The 16286-nt window shown below is 39.4% G+C and overlaps 1 protein-coding gene across 4 annotated transcripts in view; it reads right to left on the reverse strand.

Annotated features, from left to right (window-relative positions):
- Nucleotides 1-16286, reverse strand: part of FAM13A (family with sequence similarity 13 member A) — a 357629-nt gene that overhangs the window by 297661 nt on the left and 43682 nt on the right. For all 4 annotated transcript variants that reach the window (XR_003795603.1, XM_029235387.1, XM_029235388.1 and 1 more), the window contains exons 2-3: nt 12006-12195; nt 4391-4600 (exon numbers count right to left, since the gene is read on the reverse strand). Coding sequence is in view for 3 of the 4 variants with exons in the window: in XM_029235388.1 (XP_029091221.1) it covers nt 4391-4600; nt 12006-12195 (400 nt within the window). In the remaining variant the exon portion in view is untranslated. The remainder of the gene's footprint in view (nt 1-4390; nt 4601-12005; nt 12196-16286) is intronic.

Raw genomic sequence — 16286 nt, forward strand, 5'->3', positions numbered from 1 at the left:
TCCTCTAAAGTATGGAAGAGATGAGCTTGAGCTGAAAAATTTTAAGTTATATTCAATTACAAATAGCTTGCCCTTTATACAGGATACAATTCGAAGGCCCACAACATTTAAAAAAAAAAAAAGAAATCTGGCATTGATCTGTGACAGACTATCAAAAAAACTAATCTGGTGTCATAAGGATTGAAATATAAAACTAGTGTAGTCTTTACTAGGGAAACTGTTTCAAAAAATTTTATTATATATTATTGTCTAACAGAAAAGAGATGAGAATATTATAACAGGCCAAGTGTAATATCTACTTAGTGAGTCTGCAAAGAGCCTTCAACCTCTGGCTTTGGAGTGACCAGTTGCAGTGGGTACCCTCTACTGTGAGAGTACTGTGCGCAGGGTGAGCCAGCAGAAGCACAGGAGCCCTACTTGCATATTTTCTACCTGGACTATCAAAGAGAGAAGTTTATTTTATAAAGGCTATACTGTCTGGCACCTAAGACATACTTTATTCCCTCTACTTAGCAGCTGACCTAACTTGTAAGTACTTCATTAGTACTTCCCTTTATTGAACTTCTCAGATCTAACCTCAGAGGTTTTCAAGCAATGAGAGAATACTACCAATAAAGCAAAAATTAGTGTTTCTGCCCCATTCAGAATTTGTTATTTGTGCGCAATCGCACAACCCCCAAGGCTGACTAAATAAGCAGTCTTACTTCTATTAGAATGATACCCCTTGCTTTTTCTGATGCTTATCAACTTTTTTAGCCACCAAGAAAACATGTCACGAATGATAATTTACAAAGAAAACTTGAATTATAACACATTACTATAATGTAAAAATTAACAAAAAAAATAAAAGAGTGCACTCTCATTATCAAATGAAAGCTATCCTAGGAAATGTGATACACTTTTAAAATTCACCAGTATTCACAAGTAGTAGTAGTACAGTAAGATAGTATTATGATTATAGTATTATAAGTTATAATAATATATAATTATCGTATTATAAATTATAAGATATAATTTTAAGAGTAACAAAGATTCTTTGTAATACTAAATATTTTGTATTAGGCACACAATATTGTAAATCTTCAACTTGCTTTTGTAGCAATTACTTTAAAATGTAGCTTACTGATAAAAAAACTTAAAAGCACTGAAGAAAACCATAACAGACAAATAGTTCTGCAATTTTTGCTTTCATATTTTATTCCTGCTTTTCAATAGAATACAATATGGCCTTCTCACTTACTCATTCTTTAGCATACTACATGTGAATAGTTATACCACTGCTTTAAAGGAATGTGGCTTTAAGTAACATCCTTCTTAATCTGGTATCTAACACTCTTATAAATACATTTTCCCATTTTCACCCTAACTTGTCAAAAACAGGGAAAGAAATGGCTTTTCAAAGCTAAATCATTTTTCTTCCTATATTTAGGGGGGGGAGAACTCAATAATGATTATGTCTAAAATTAGTACCTTTAAAAATGAAGATTCTTCATTTAAAACCACTTTATAATACAATCAATGTTACACACCACATTAACAAATTGAATAAAAATCATATGATCATCTCAATAGATGCAGAAAAACCTTTTGACAAAATTCAACATCCATTTATGATAAAAATTCTCCACAAAGTGGATACAGAGGAAATGAATCTCAACATAATGAAGACTGTATACAAAAAGCCCATAACTAACATCACACTCAGTGAAAAGCTGAAAGCATTTCCTCTAAGATCAGGAACAGGACAAAGATGCACACTTTTACAACTTTTATTCAGCACAGTATTGGAAGTCCTAGTCACAGCAATCAGTCAAGAAAAAGAAATAAAAAGAATCCAAATTGGAAAGGAAGAAGTAAAGCTGTCACTATTTGCAGATGACCTGATACTAAAAATCCTAAATATGCCACCAAAAACTACTAGAGTTCATCAACGAATTTGGTAAAGTTTCAGGACACAAAATTAATATACAGAAATCTGTTGCATTTCTGTACACTAACAACAATCAGAAAGAGAAGTTAACAACCCCATTTACCAATGCTTCAAAAATATATATATATCTAGGACTAAATCTAACTAAGGAGGTAAAAGACCTGTACTTGGAAAACTGTAAGACAATGATGAAAGAAATTGAAGATGACACAAACAGATGAAAAGATATACAGTGTTCATGGATTGGAAGAATTAACATTGTTAAAATGACTATACTACCCAAAGCAATCTAAAGATTCAAAGCAATCCCTATTAAAATACCAATGGGTGTTTTCACAGAACTAGAAGACTTCTAAATTGTATGGAAACACAAAATAACCTGAATAGCCAAAGCAATCTTGAGAAAGAAGAATAGAGTTGGAGGTATCACACTCCCTGATGTCAGACTATACTACAAAGCTAGAGTCATCAAAATAGTATGGTACTGGCACAAAAAGAGACATATAGATCAATGGAACAGAATAGAGAGCCCAGAAACAAACCCACATACTTATTATCAATTAATATGACAAAAGAGGCAAGGGGAAAGGACAGTATAATGGGGAAAGGACAGTTTCTCCAAGAAGTGGTGCTGGGAAAACTAGACAGCTATATGTAAAAGAATGAAATGAGACCATTTTCTCACACCATATAAAAAATAAACTCAAACTGATTAAAGACCTAAATGTAAGACCAAAACCATAAAACTCTTAGAAGAAAACACAGGCAAAACACGAACATAAATTGCAGCAGTATTGTTTTGATCTGTCTCCTAAAGCAAAGGAAACAAAAGCAAAAATCAACAACTGGGACCTAATTAAACTTAAAAGCTTCAGCACGGCAAAGAAAACCATTGACAAAATGAAAAGACAACCTATTAAATGAGACAAAATATTTGCAAAAGATATGACCAATAAGGGACTAATATCCAAAATATGTAAATAGTTCATATAATTCAACATCAAAAAAACAAACCAATTAAAAAAATGGCCCAAAGACCTGAATAGACATTTTTCCAAAGACATACACATGGCCAAACAGGCATATGAAAAGATACTCAACATCGCTAATCATTAGAGAAGTGCAAATCAAAACCACAACAAGCTATCACCTCATACCTGTCAGAATGGCCATTATCAAAAAGAACACAAATAACATAGGTTGGTGAGGATGTGGAGAAAAGGGAACCCTTGTACAATATTGGAGGAATGTAAATGAGTGCAGCCACTATGGAAAACAGTATGGAGGGTTCCCAAAAAAGTAAAAATAGAACTACCATATGATCCAGCAATTCCACTCCTGGGTATATATCCAAAGAAAATGAAAACACTAATTTGAAAAGATATATGCACCCCAATGTTCATAGTGGCATTATTTACAATAGCCAAAATATGGAAGCAAACTAAGTGTCCACCAATAGATGAATGGATTAGAAGATGTGGTATATATATTTAATATATACACATATACAATGGAATAGTACTCAGCCATAAAATAAGAATGAAATTTTGCCTTGACAGCAACATGGATGGACCTAGAGGGTATTATGCTTAGTGAAATAAGTCAGACAGAGAAAGACAAACACTGTCTTATCACTTAGATGTGAAATCTAAAATAATAAAACAAATGAATACACATAACAAAACAGAAACGGACTCACAGATATAGAGAACATACTAGCGGTTACCAGTAAGGAAAAGGAAGAGGGAAGGGGCAAGATAGGTTGGGGTAGAGGATTAAGAGGTACAAACTACTATTTATCAAATAAATAAGCTACAAGGATATATTGTACAGCACAGGGAATATAGCCAATATTTTATGATAACTTTAAATGGAGTATAACATATAAACATTTTGAATCACTATGTTGTACACCTGAAACTAATATAATATTGCAAATGAACTAGACTGCAGTGAAAGAAAGATGCTTAAGAACATTTAAAAAATCCATTTTAACCTCAGTTATGTAAAACAACTACTGTTTTAGGATTCAGTCTTGCTTAAAAGAAAAGGAAAGCCCGCCAGTGACTTTTCGGTCTCAAAGGTCACTAACCAAACACAATTTAATTAATTAATATTTCCTACATAGAATTTAATGCCTTAGTCTTAGTATCAATACTTCCATGGCAGTCACTAACTAGTCAGAAAAGAATTTCTTTGGTCCCAAAGCATCAGGGCTTTTCAATGCCAATAGTCTTAGAAATTACATTTAATATAATGGTATTTCGTCATCAGTTGAGCATTATTTTAGGGTAGAAGATGAAGATCTAGAGTGAAATAGCAAGATGATGGTTATGGAGAGATCACAAATATTTAAAATCCTATTTTAACATTTAGAATTTAAGTATTTAATATTTAAAACCTTAGTGTTAGCTGAAAAATAAAATTGCTTTAATTCCTAGAAGGATTCAGTGTACTGACCCTGAAAGAGCTGAATGAACCGAGGCTGCAGTGCCGAGGTGATCACGCCCTCCGGCAGCTCCCTCAGGAAGAGCTTTAACAGGCTGGCCGCCGCGCAGACGTCGCCGTCCCTCCCCAGCTCCACAGGCACCCCACTCTCAAACTTCCATCGAAGCTGTTCCACCACCCTGACGTTGCCATTCACCCGAAAAAGGCCTTCCTGGGTGAGTCCTGGAACAGCAAAGTACATGCACAGAAAATAACAGAGGTCTCTCACAAACAGGTACAAACTCTAAAGAACAGCGACGTAAATAAATCTCAGTATAGAATTTTCTGAATAATTATCAAGCACTGGAAGATTTTCACGTCCTATAAAAATGTTTTCTTAGAATAATACATCTTCCCATCTATTATGTACCAACTACAAAGATCGTAAGTGGTTACAAAAGCTGACGTCTAAAACTAAGGTTAGGACACATACAAACACAGAACACGTACTTCTCTATAAAGAAATTTCATTCATATAATTTTCTACAGTGTATAACAGAAACTTACCCTGGGCTCCGAAAGCAGCTTAGCATTTTGAGAACAACTATTCAAGAAAAAACTAACATGTACGCAAAACATTTTAACTATATGTGATTACCTTTGTAATAATCTGATAAAGAACTATTACTTCTTTAGTAATTAATAAATTCAAATTATAAGACTCAAGAGACTGTAAAGTAGCGGCAGACGAGATCCTTGCCTTTAGCCAATTGATTTGTGATTATTAGTGCTGGCTGGGGTCGGCAGAGAAGGCTTCACGGAGGAGCCATGGCTCCGCTGCATAATCTTTGGCTAAAGCACAGGCATGACTGGGGGACTGAGGCTGACGTACCGCGAAGCTAATGAAATTTAAGCTTCAGGGCCTCTCATTTATTGGGGCCCTTTCCAATGCTCTGTCCCTAATTCTATACTCTTAATTTTGTGTTCTTTTTCTTAAAGAGGGCCCCAGAAGGACTAACCATCAGACCCACAAAAACTTGATCTACCCCTGACAAAGAGAAACAAATGTATGAACTGAGAAGCAGAGAGAGGAGAGTGTAAAGAAAGGCAGGCAGATGAAAATATGGGGTGTTTAGGTCAAAGAGTGATAGGGTACTAAAATGGAAGAAATGCTAAGTAGAGGGTCATGAATGTCAAGGGAAAGAGTGACGACTTTATCATTATTTATCACTGGGGCATTAAATGTGTGTGAGTTGGGGGCGGGCAGGGGAGAGACACAACATAATCGTGGTTTAAGGAAGACCTAGTTAGCAAAGAAGCAGAGAATGGAGAAGGCAGAGAGCTTGCCTTAGGGGGACTACAGTCAACTGTAAGACAGATTATGGTGGGAAGGAAGTTGAAAAGGAGAGAATGAAGATGATTTGGTAACTTAGTACAAAAAGAAAATAGGGAAGACGAAGGGTTGAAACATAACTTTAAGGTTTGAAAACTAGAAATCCAGGAGAAAGCATGGTAAAGGATAAGGTGAACTGAGGGGGGAGGGTGGCAGCTGCTTTAAGGTAGAGCATAATGATTTCCAGCTCAGTGTGCTGGATTCAAAGAGACAGAGCACCATGAAAGCAGTGAGTCAGACCACGGAGGGATGTTCAAGGTGTAAGACACATTCTAAGAAAAGAGTGACCTGGGCTTCCCTGGTGGCGCAGTGGGTGAGAGTCCGCCTGCCGATGCAAGGGACGCGGGTTCGTGCCCCGGTCTGGGAAGATCCCACATGCTGCGGAGAGGCTGGGCCCGTGAGCCACGGCCGCTGGCCGCTGAGCCTGCGCGTCCGGAGGCTGTGCTCCGCAGCGAGAGAGGCCACAACAGTAAGAGGCCTGCATATCGCAAAAAAAACCCCAAAAAACAAACAAAAAAAAACTCACATGAATTTTAGCTCCAATTTTGACAAAAATCTGTGAAACCAGAGATGCTATTAAAAATATTTAACAACCAGTATGGCCACAGCACCATGTAATCAGAGAAGACACCAGTGAGTTTGTGCGCTAGGCAGCTTCTCGACTGGCCCCAACGATACCCACCTCTTGGTAACCATATCGTGTATAATCCTCTCCCCGCTTGAGTGCGGTCTGGACCTAGTGACTTGCTTCTAACCAAGAGAACATGATTAGGTTCCAAGCTCACTTCTGAGATCGGGTTATAAAAGACTGTGATGCCTACTTCGTTTCCTTGTGTGCGCTCTCTCTCTCTCTCTGGCTCTTCTTGCTTTGCTCACTGTGATGAATCAGCTACTATTTTGTGAGCTCCCTTATAAAAAGGTCCACGTAGCAAGGAACTGAGGGCAGTTTCTGGACAACAGCCAATGAGTAACCGAGACCCTCAGGTCAACAGCCCGCAAGGATCTGAATCCTGCCAACAAGCACATGAATGAGCTTGGAAGTGAACCTTTCCCCAGTCACGTCCTGGCATGACTGCAGCCTTAAAGAGTCCCTAAAGACAAAAGACATGACTAAGCTGTGCTCAGATTTCTGAACCACAGAAACTGTGAGACAATAAACACTGCTTTAATCTACTATGTTTTGGGGTCATCCATTTTGTAGCAAGAGATAACTATGCCATTCCCTCTAATACTGCAGAATATCGGTTACTATCAAGAGACTTCACCTCAGTCATTTTTAAAGCTCTCAAGTTCTGTTTCCTCTACTCTACAAAGCTTCATCTGTAACTTCAGAGACATATACCGGCATCAAGCAGACAGCACCCAATAAAAGAGAATCCCACTCCTGGTCAAGGCCCAGATCCTGAAGATACAGAATTTTACGACATAGTCCTGTATCTTACCCAGCTCCAGAGCCTGTTTTTGGACCAGCAGATGCCCCTGGATCTGATTTCACAGTGTTTTTCTAGCTTTGACCTGAGGTTCCCTCTTCCAACAAGGTTTTTTGACCTTTTCCTCAAATAAATATACTTCCAGTTATTCGAAAAGAGCTACCCATCTCCAAGAACTGGCTTTGGTCTTGAAGTTCCTGATCCCCCCAGACCTTACTAGAGGAAAGAGAAGCTATAAATGGAAGTCATTAAAGTCAGTGCTTCTCGACCATTTTTTCTGCCCTCGTGGCCATTTATTTGCACAACTCTCTTCCCTCAGGAACATCTCTCACCCAAAGAACTCTTAGGGGCTTCCCTGGTGGCGCAGTGGTGGAGAGTCCGCCTGCCGATGCAGGGGACACGGGTTCGTGCCCCGGTCCGGGAGGATCCCACATGCCGCGGAGCGGCTGGGCCCGTGAGCCATGGCCGCTGAGCCTGCGCGTCCGGAGCCTGTGCTCCGCAACGGGAGAGGCCACAACAGTGAGAGGCCCGCGTACCGCAAGAAACAAACAAACAAAAAAAAAGAACTCTCAGGATACTTAGTGATTTTTCAATCCGGAGAAGTTTACTTCTGGACATGGCTATATTACACTCTGGCAAAAAGAATCCACATAGCTTTAAAAGTCCCTTGTGAACTTATAATATATACAATACCCATGTGAGGTTTACCAGATTATATAATCTCTAATCTTTCCTACTCTAAATTCTTAGGAAATGATTATAACAGAAACGTTAGAGGGAGGAGATGTTTAGAAAGCTTTATGGAGTTACTGCCATACATTTAAGATTCTGTCATATTTGATTTCATGAGATATGGGTTAATCATCACGAAACAGCAACTTATAAATGGTTTAGTAATACCAAAAATAATATATAACACTGACAACGACTTTCTTGTACAACTGAAGTGTTTATTTCAAAGTCTGATGAGCACAGCTATGAATGTATGAATACATCAACAGAAATGAAATATGCCAGAGGTCAGAATTTGTCTTATTGGCACACTGGCCCTGACAGTCATGCGACAATATGTAAGCATATTCTGACATCTAGTGGTAAGTGGAGAAACCTACACTATTTAAATATCCCACAGCATCTTAATGGTAAAGTAGAAGGAATCCAGTAACACTGTCATCAAGATTAGTTATTTTAAAATAGTACAAAGATGATACGCCTCAGGCTTCCCTGGTGGCGCAGTGGTTGAGAGTCCGCCTGCCGATGCAGGGGACGCGGGTTCGTGCCCCGGTCCGGGAAGATCCCACATGCCACGGAGCGGCTGGGCCCGTGAGCCATGGCCGCTGAGCCTGCGCGTCCGGAGCCTGTGCTCCGCAACGGGAGAGGCCACAGCAGTGAGAGGCCCGCGTACCGCAAGAAACAAACAAACAAAAAAAAAAAGATGATATGCCTCGTAACTTATAAGATTTTCCCTTGAATGTTGAAAATGTGTATTCTTTTCTTTTTTTTTCTTTAAAGAAAATAGGCCAAAGTCTATTGAACAGGCCTTAATATAGGCCTTTATAAATGCTTTCTGTCCTAAAATTCCTTTATAATAATAAAAGGTTCCCCTCATGTCGAGTTGTTATATACCTACATTTACATTAAACAACAAAGTACGACCACAATATCTACCTATGGTTAATTATACACCCAATCACCTCATATCCCATACCTGACAGAGTGCCTACTGTATCACAGGTCCACAACAAATATCTGACTTAAACAGTTAAATAAAACTAATTGAAGTATCTTGCTCTCAAACTTACACAGGCTCTTTGGTTTATTAACATGGTATCAATAGTTTCAAATACAGAAAGGGGCTTCTGGTTGTCCATGGAGTAATTAACTATATAGCCTTTCAAAATACAGGGCAGGTGCCCTACCCTAGTTTGCCCCGTCAAGATTCTGATTCAGGGGCTTCCCTGGTGGCGCAGTGGTTAAGAATCCACCTGCCAATGCAGGGGACACGGGTTCGAGCCCTGGTCCGGGAAGATCCCACATGCCGTGGAGGAACTAAGCCCGTGCGCCACAACTACTGAGCCTGTGCTCTAGAGCCCACGAGCCACAACTACTGAGCCCACGCGCTACAATACAACTACGGAGCCCACATGCCTAGAGCCCGTGCTCCGCGACAAGAGAAGCCACCGCAGTGAGAAGCCCGCGCACCGCAACGAAGAGTAGCCCCTGCTCGCCGCAACTAGAGAAAGCCCACACACAACAACAAAGACCCAACGCAGCCAAAAATAAATAAATAAATAAATTTTCCAAAAAGGTCCTGATTCAGTAGATCTGAGGTACTGCCAATTGCATGGGTATTCTGAAAAGATTCCACTAGTGACCGTTTCACATCCCTGGTTAAGAATGACTGACTGAGCCCACTAAGACATTTAGTTTTGCATAACCTGAACACACCCTATTAAAGTACACCTAAGGGTATGCCAAGGAGAGGCAGAAGAAAAGCAATCTCTAATTCAAATTTCTTCCAGATTTTCATACATTGATGGTGTGACTATAAAAAACTGGTTTATTTTAACTTCTGGGGTTGATTGTAAATGCACATTATCTTTTGACCCAGCAGTGCACTTCGAAAGGTTAGTCTACGGACACATCACAGTGCTTGATACATGTTAAAGGCCAGTCACTGAATCATTGTTTGTAGACGTCAAAAGACTGGAAACAATTCAATGCTGATCAGGATGTAACTGGTTAAAGCAGTGACACATACAAACATAAAGTGGAATAGCGTGCAGGGGAAGAAAAGAATTAAATGAGGAAAGCTCTTTATGTAAAATGGAACAGTCTCCAATACTGTAGAGTGATTTTTTCTGGCCGTGCTGTGCAGCATGTGGGATCTTAGTTACCCGACCAGGGATCGAACTCATGCCCCCTAAAGTAGAATTGCAGAGTCATAACCCCTGGACCGCCAGGGAAGTCCCGAGTGTTTTTTTTGTTTTGTTTTTTTTTTTAAGAGGATTCATAAACGGTGTACACTGTGTGCTATGTTAAAAGAGGGAAAAAATACACATATCTGCTTATATATTCAAATATCTTTGTAAGAACATAGCAAAAAATAGTATAGTAATATTGTTTCTGGGAGGGGAAATGAATGGTCAGGGGACAGGGTTTGGAGGGAGAGACTTTTCACTACATACCCTTCTGAACTTTGAACCACATAAACATATTAATATGCAATACTTTTAAAAAGGTTAAAAGCGAAAATGATTTTACATAAGAGCAACCTCAAAAGGCTATTATTCACTCATTGTTGCATAAAAGGTCAGAATACTAATGATGCCAAAACCAAAATATGGTGGTTGGGTGGTCACACTTTGGCACCCAAATGAGTAATACTGAACAACCCTATTTAAGATATTAAATGCATTACCTAGAGATCCGTTTGTAGCTAAGTCAGTAGGATACAGTTTTACTCAATACTGAGTGTGTAAATGAGTCCTGTCAAAGCTCTATCTCAGCAACATCTGGCTTCAGGATCTTCTAGGCCAAGGGCCCATCTTCCTGCCAGGCTGCACATAACACCTTTGTATTTAACCTGTTTAAAGTATTTGAACAAACTCAGAGCTGTTCGCTAAGAATCTCACCCTCCTGCAGCTATCTTCCTCCAAAAACAAGGAGACAACGCCTACGGGTTAAGAATGCAAACCTGGCTCTTCAGTTTTCAGAACAAAATACCATTTTGTCATCTATATACCAAGTAACCTGAAAAAACAGCTGTTTTTCAACTAACACAAAACACCTGACAACCTTCTGAGGCCTGAACTGTCTTGCCATATGGTCCCTGTCACAAGCAGACACATGTTCCTACAGAAGAAAGGCGGTGCCATGCCTCTCAGGCATCTCCCATGCAGCCACCTTCTCAGCAGGAAGAACGGACTCGGAATCACGGCAAGATTGAGGGGCGGAAGCAAACTGTGCAAAGTACAGAACTTCTTCCAGGTCTCAAGTTTTACGTTTAAAAATGCCCGCAAATGTTACATTCTACTCTGCAGTGAGTCTTGTTTTAGTATAGAAATGGTGTTTCAGCATAGAAAATGAAAATTCCAAGCTCTTCCCCTTGAATACCTTCTTCACAAATCTCTTAAAGTTTATTGATATTTATTGTATAGTTTGGAGTTCTCCCACGATACTGCCCTAGTTGGATAAGCCTCATTGTCTCAAATTATCCAGGTTTCTAAGTTCCATTTTAAATAAAATAATTTAAAAAGCTATAAAACATACTAGCTCTCAGCAACTAAGAGAGATATAATTCATCTTTTTATCGTGCAATGTACTGTGGCACTCTGCAATTATGTGACACAATTGATTGTATCATTCCAAAAGTTAATGTCCCCCCCAACACCATGCTAGGTTATATATCATACTTTTTTTTTTTTGGTACTCTCACTGAGTTTTGAAGGCAATTGAGGCATTCAGTAAGTTCATGACTGACCTCAAGCTGAAAGAGATACTCAAAAAGTATTCTGTTACATTAAAAATTATTGACTCTCAGTGGGAATTTAATGCATCAAGAGAAACGCACTGTTAATATTAAAACAGTGTATTTTAGCACTTAAAGCTAGGAATCATTCCAAACTAGAAACCTCAATAATTAAAGTGATTTCTCGATGGTAAGTTGAATTAAATATTTTCAAAAGAGTGTTAAGCAGCCATAATGCCCCTGACATCCTTTTATAAGGGCAAAGTGTATTACGCCATAATTCAATATTCTAATTAAGGTGTTTTAGGGACTAATTCACACAAAGCAACAGAATCACAACTCAACTGGACTTACCATGCATGGTCAAGTACTCCACTATGCGCCCCACGATAGCTGGAACGCCGTTCTCAGTCAGCCCCTGCTGGTGGAGGTCCTGGAGACTGACTCCAAATAACTTGGTGTAGGTGGAATTCCTCTGCTCGTTTAGTGGCACTGTCACAACCTTTTTCATGTCTTCTTTCAGCCGAACTGCTGCGTTACTTTGCTTGAAATAGCGGAAGAAAAAAGAGCAGTCAGTCATGTTTACCACAGGAGGCTGCATGGTCACTACAGAATCACCTGAATCAAAGGGTACGCGTTTGGAGGCTCGTAGAGTAGTGGTCTTCACTTATTTTTACTTCAGCTCAAACTCAAATCCCTAACATCCCTCACGTGCTGCTCAGTGTGTTAGGAATGGTGCACACTGATACAACGGTTAAAAGGAGTGAAAAATAATGAGGAACATAAAGCCACAACTTCAGCGTAGCTAAGAGAGGGAACAATACACGGCAGTATCTAAGATATATTACTACAGTAACCAGGGTGTGACTCACAAGTGCCTCGTTAACAGGAAAATAAGACACTTATCAGCACGCCCGAAACCCCATGCAGATCCTGAAATAGTAAGATGTTACTGAGGATGAAAATTTATCTCAATGTCATCTTAAGGGAGCTTTAATTTGAAGGATTAGAAAAAAAATATGTATGTGTAGAATGAACATTTCTTTCTCTGATTTGATTATATCTGAATATCTCAGGAATATTTTGGCACATAAAAATCAACTCAATTTTCTTTGAAGTTCAAAATGCTATAATCTCCGAAAGAGCAATGTTTCAGGTAATCACAATTTTTAAAATTTCAATAAGACTGTCCATATTATAAACAAGAAATGCAATTTACAGTCAATCAATTCAAGTTATCACCACGCTGAAAACTTCATACAAAATTGTTTCTTCCTTTTAATAGAAAATTTTTCCCCAAGGAAGTATTTTAAAAGATAAATTTTAATATGGTTTAATAAAACTAAATGAGGGATTTTTTATTTTTAAAAACAGCATGTGTCCTACATAAATGTATGTATCTGTAACTTTAAACACTGAAAAGATGGCAAAAAGCAAAAATTTTATTTGAGGACAGAGGAAGCAGATTAGGGGAAACACACCCTTTTTGAGAATGAATGCAGCAACTAACCTAAGTGTCAATATTATAAGTGTAGGCTCATGTAGCTGTTACAATCTAAAAGAAGAAACATTATCTCCATTGTAGAGATGAGGAAAGAAAGATCAAAGAGTTAAGAAGTAATTTGGTAAAAGTCATGGAACTGTTAAGAGTTTCATCATACTCTAAGTCCATGCTCCTTTCCTTAAATTTATATTAATGTTAAAGTGCAGTTTGTGTATAACACAAACTGTGATAAATTCTACATGTGACACGTGACAATGACACGAAGATAATTCTACAGTTGTGATTTTTATAGGTTCCCTGTAGTTTCAATTTGATTTTGAATCTTACAATCTGTAGAATCAGGCCAACTTTCATGGACATCTCTGCATCTTTTAATAGGTCATATTTGAAAGCCAGATTTCCCTAGTGACAATTCAGCAAATGTATAAAGTTATAGAATAGATTTAGTTATCTATTAATATTATAAATAAGGTATAGTGTTAGCTACTGCAGAGTGGTCTGGGCAAGAGCTATCATCTCTGTTACCAAGGAAGTTACTTAACTAAGTCAAATCTGTAACCACTACTATTTTCGTGTGTGTAAGTTTAAAAACCTATCAATACCTTTCAAAAGAACACATGGGAAATTTCAGTCAACCAGGTCTATCTGGTGAGTAGGCAGCCAGAAAGCAAGCTTTAATAATGAAACTTTGAAAATAGTCTCAAATGTTGCATCAGAAAGAGCTGACAATGAGATTAAATCCTACATGTTTTATCTTCTTATTTTCTTACAGACACAACATAGCAGAGTCGTTTAGAGCAGGGGTCCCCAACCCCGCCGGGCCGCGTACCATTACCAGCCTGAGGCCTGTTAGGAACCGGGCCATAAAGCAGGAGGTGAGCGAGTGCAGCTTTATCTGCCGCTCCCCATAGCTCGCATCACCTCCTGAACCATCACCCCACCCCGCGCCCCACCCCGCCCGCCCCGTGGAAAAACTGTCTTCCATGAAACTGGTCTCTGGTGCCAAAAAGGTTGGGGACCGCTGGTTTAGAGCGTGGACTGTGGGACCAGACTCCATTTCGAATCCCATTCTGGTCTCATTAGCTGTGCAACCTTGGACAAGTCACTTACACCCAGTTTCCCCGTCTACGAAATGGGGATACCAGGAGTCCCTAGCTCATAGGAATATATAAGGTTGGAAGGAGCTCATATACACAGAAGAATGAGAAGGGTGTCTGGCATACTCAGTAAGTACTGATTGTTATTACAATCATCACCATCACCATCATTCTTCCAGGAAATTATTCCGATTTCTTCTCAAAACAATTGAGAGATACTTAACCACTCCTGTACTCAAACGTTTCCGTGGACTAAAGATTGCTGTTGAAGAAGGCACCATGGTCTAGGCCCGTGGTTGGTAGACAGTCTGACGACCTAATTATTCTCCGTGTATCTCAATCACTTAAAATATATACGTATGACTTTTGAAAGATAAACATAAAATCATTTTGCATGCTAGTATCACAATTTCTCAAGTTTTTATTAGAAATTCAAGGTTTTCTTAGAAATCCTGTCTACCTGTGACATTCTTTCAGCTAATAGCCCTGTTTTATATTCTGTCCTTTACTCAAGTACAGTCACTATGTTGTGTCTCCTATTAATAGCATAAATAAGCAATCTTGGCATTACGGCTCAATATTTTCAAGGATGAGACATGTAATTAACCTCACACGTTTTGAACTGATTGCAAATTAAACTGTTTACTCAGTACAGAGCCATACTACAAAGCAAGTTTATATGTAATTATAGTAATAAAGGAACATCTGATTATTAATTGGTAATCTAATTTAGGTTAATACTTTTAAAAAGGTAAATATTGTTTTGTTTTGTTTGTTTGTTTTTTGGGGTTTTTTTTGCGGTACGCGGGCCTCTCACTGCTGTGGCCTCTCCCGTTGCGGAGCACAGGCTCCAGACGCGCAGGCTCAGCGGCCATGGCTCACGGGCCCAGCCGCTCCGCGGCATGTGGGATCTTCCCGGACCGGGGCATGAACCCGTGTCCGCTGCATTGGCAGGTAGACTCTCAACCACTGCGCCACCAGGGAAGCCCACTATCTCTTTATAAATGTCAATATCTGTGGAATTCCAGCTTCCCTTCAAACATACATTTTACCTTTCTTGACCTAATATAAGTTGAAAAAGAAAGTTACTAATTGAAGTATTCTAAGTCAAACTTAACTGTTTAAACCTTTGTTTGCATACAATGCCATACATCACTTGAGTTTGGAAACTGGACTCATGTGTGTGTGTGTGTGTGCGTGGGTGTGTGTGTAAAAGTAATATAGGTTCCCACATTAAAAAAGACAGACAGGGAACCTTGGGGTTTACTGCTAGAACAATCTGTAGGGGTTAGTGCTTATAATATCACCTTAGGAATAAGGAAACCAGGACCCCAAAACTTGTGGTGAACTCAAAGAGAAAGGGTTGAGCCTAGAGCCCATGTCACCTGAATTTTATGTCAATATTCATTTTTATAATTGCATGCTGGGACCTTGCTTTTCTATATTTATTTGTGATAAAAAATAGTTAAGATAGCTCACAAAATGCATGCACCAGGACAGTAGTGAATATCTGTTCACTACTGTGAACAAATGTGGGGACCACTTAGTCTTCACTTTCCCTTTTGTCTAGTGACAAATCCTGACCGTCTTTGGGGGAATGACCGCACCCTCACTGTGAACATCCTTGATGAGGCTGCCACTTACAACCGCTGCCCTGCCTTTAGCAAGAGCTGGGCGCTGGTGCCCTCGCAGGTCAATCAGACCCTTTGTCCTGCAGGCCACTGAAGCTTGAGTGGACTGTCACTGAAGCTTGAGAAAAATGGATGGAGCTAATTTATTCCAGCTGCAGTCCTCTCACAAGATGGTTAGATTAATTAACCATGATGTACCTCTTGCCGCCTGCATCACTGGAGCTGCCGTGGGCCTTTAGCTGCCCCTTTCTGACACCGGTCCTTCAGCTGTTCCTTCTACATGGTGGGCCACTCTGTAACTTTCCAGTAGAGTTTCTTTGGGCTTAACTTAGCCAGAACCCATTTCTGTTCTGTGTACACGTACACGTACACGTACACACACACACACACACACACACACACA

Source organism: Monodon monoceros, unplaced genomic scaffold (genome assembly GCF_005190385.1).
Source record: "Monodon monoceros isolate NGI ecotype Baffin Bay Population unplaced genomic scaffold, NGI_Narwhal_1 Super_Scaffold_20, whole genome shotgun sequence".
NCBI classification, from domain to species: Eukaryota; Metazoa; Chordata; class Mammalia; order Artiodactyla; family Monodontidae; genus Monodon; species Monodon monoceros.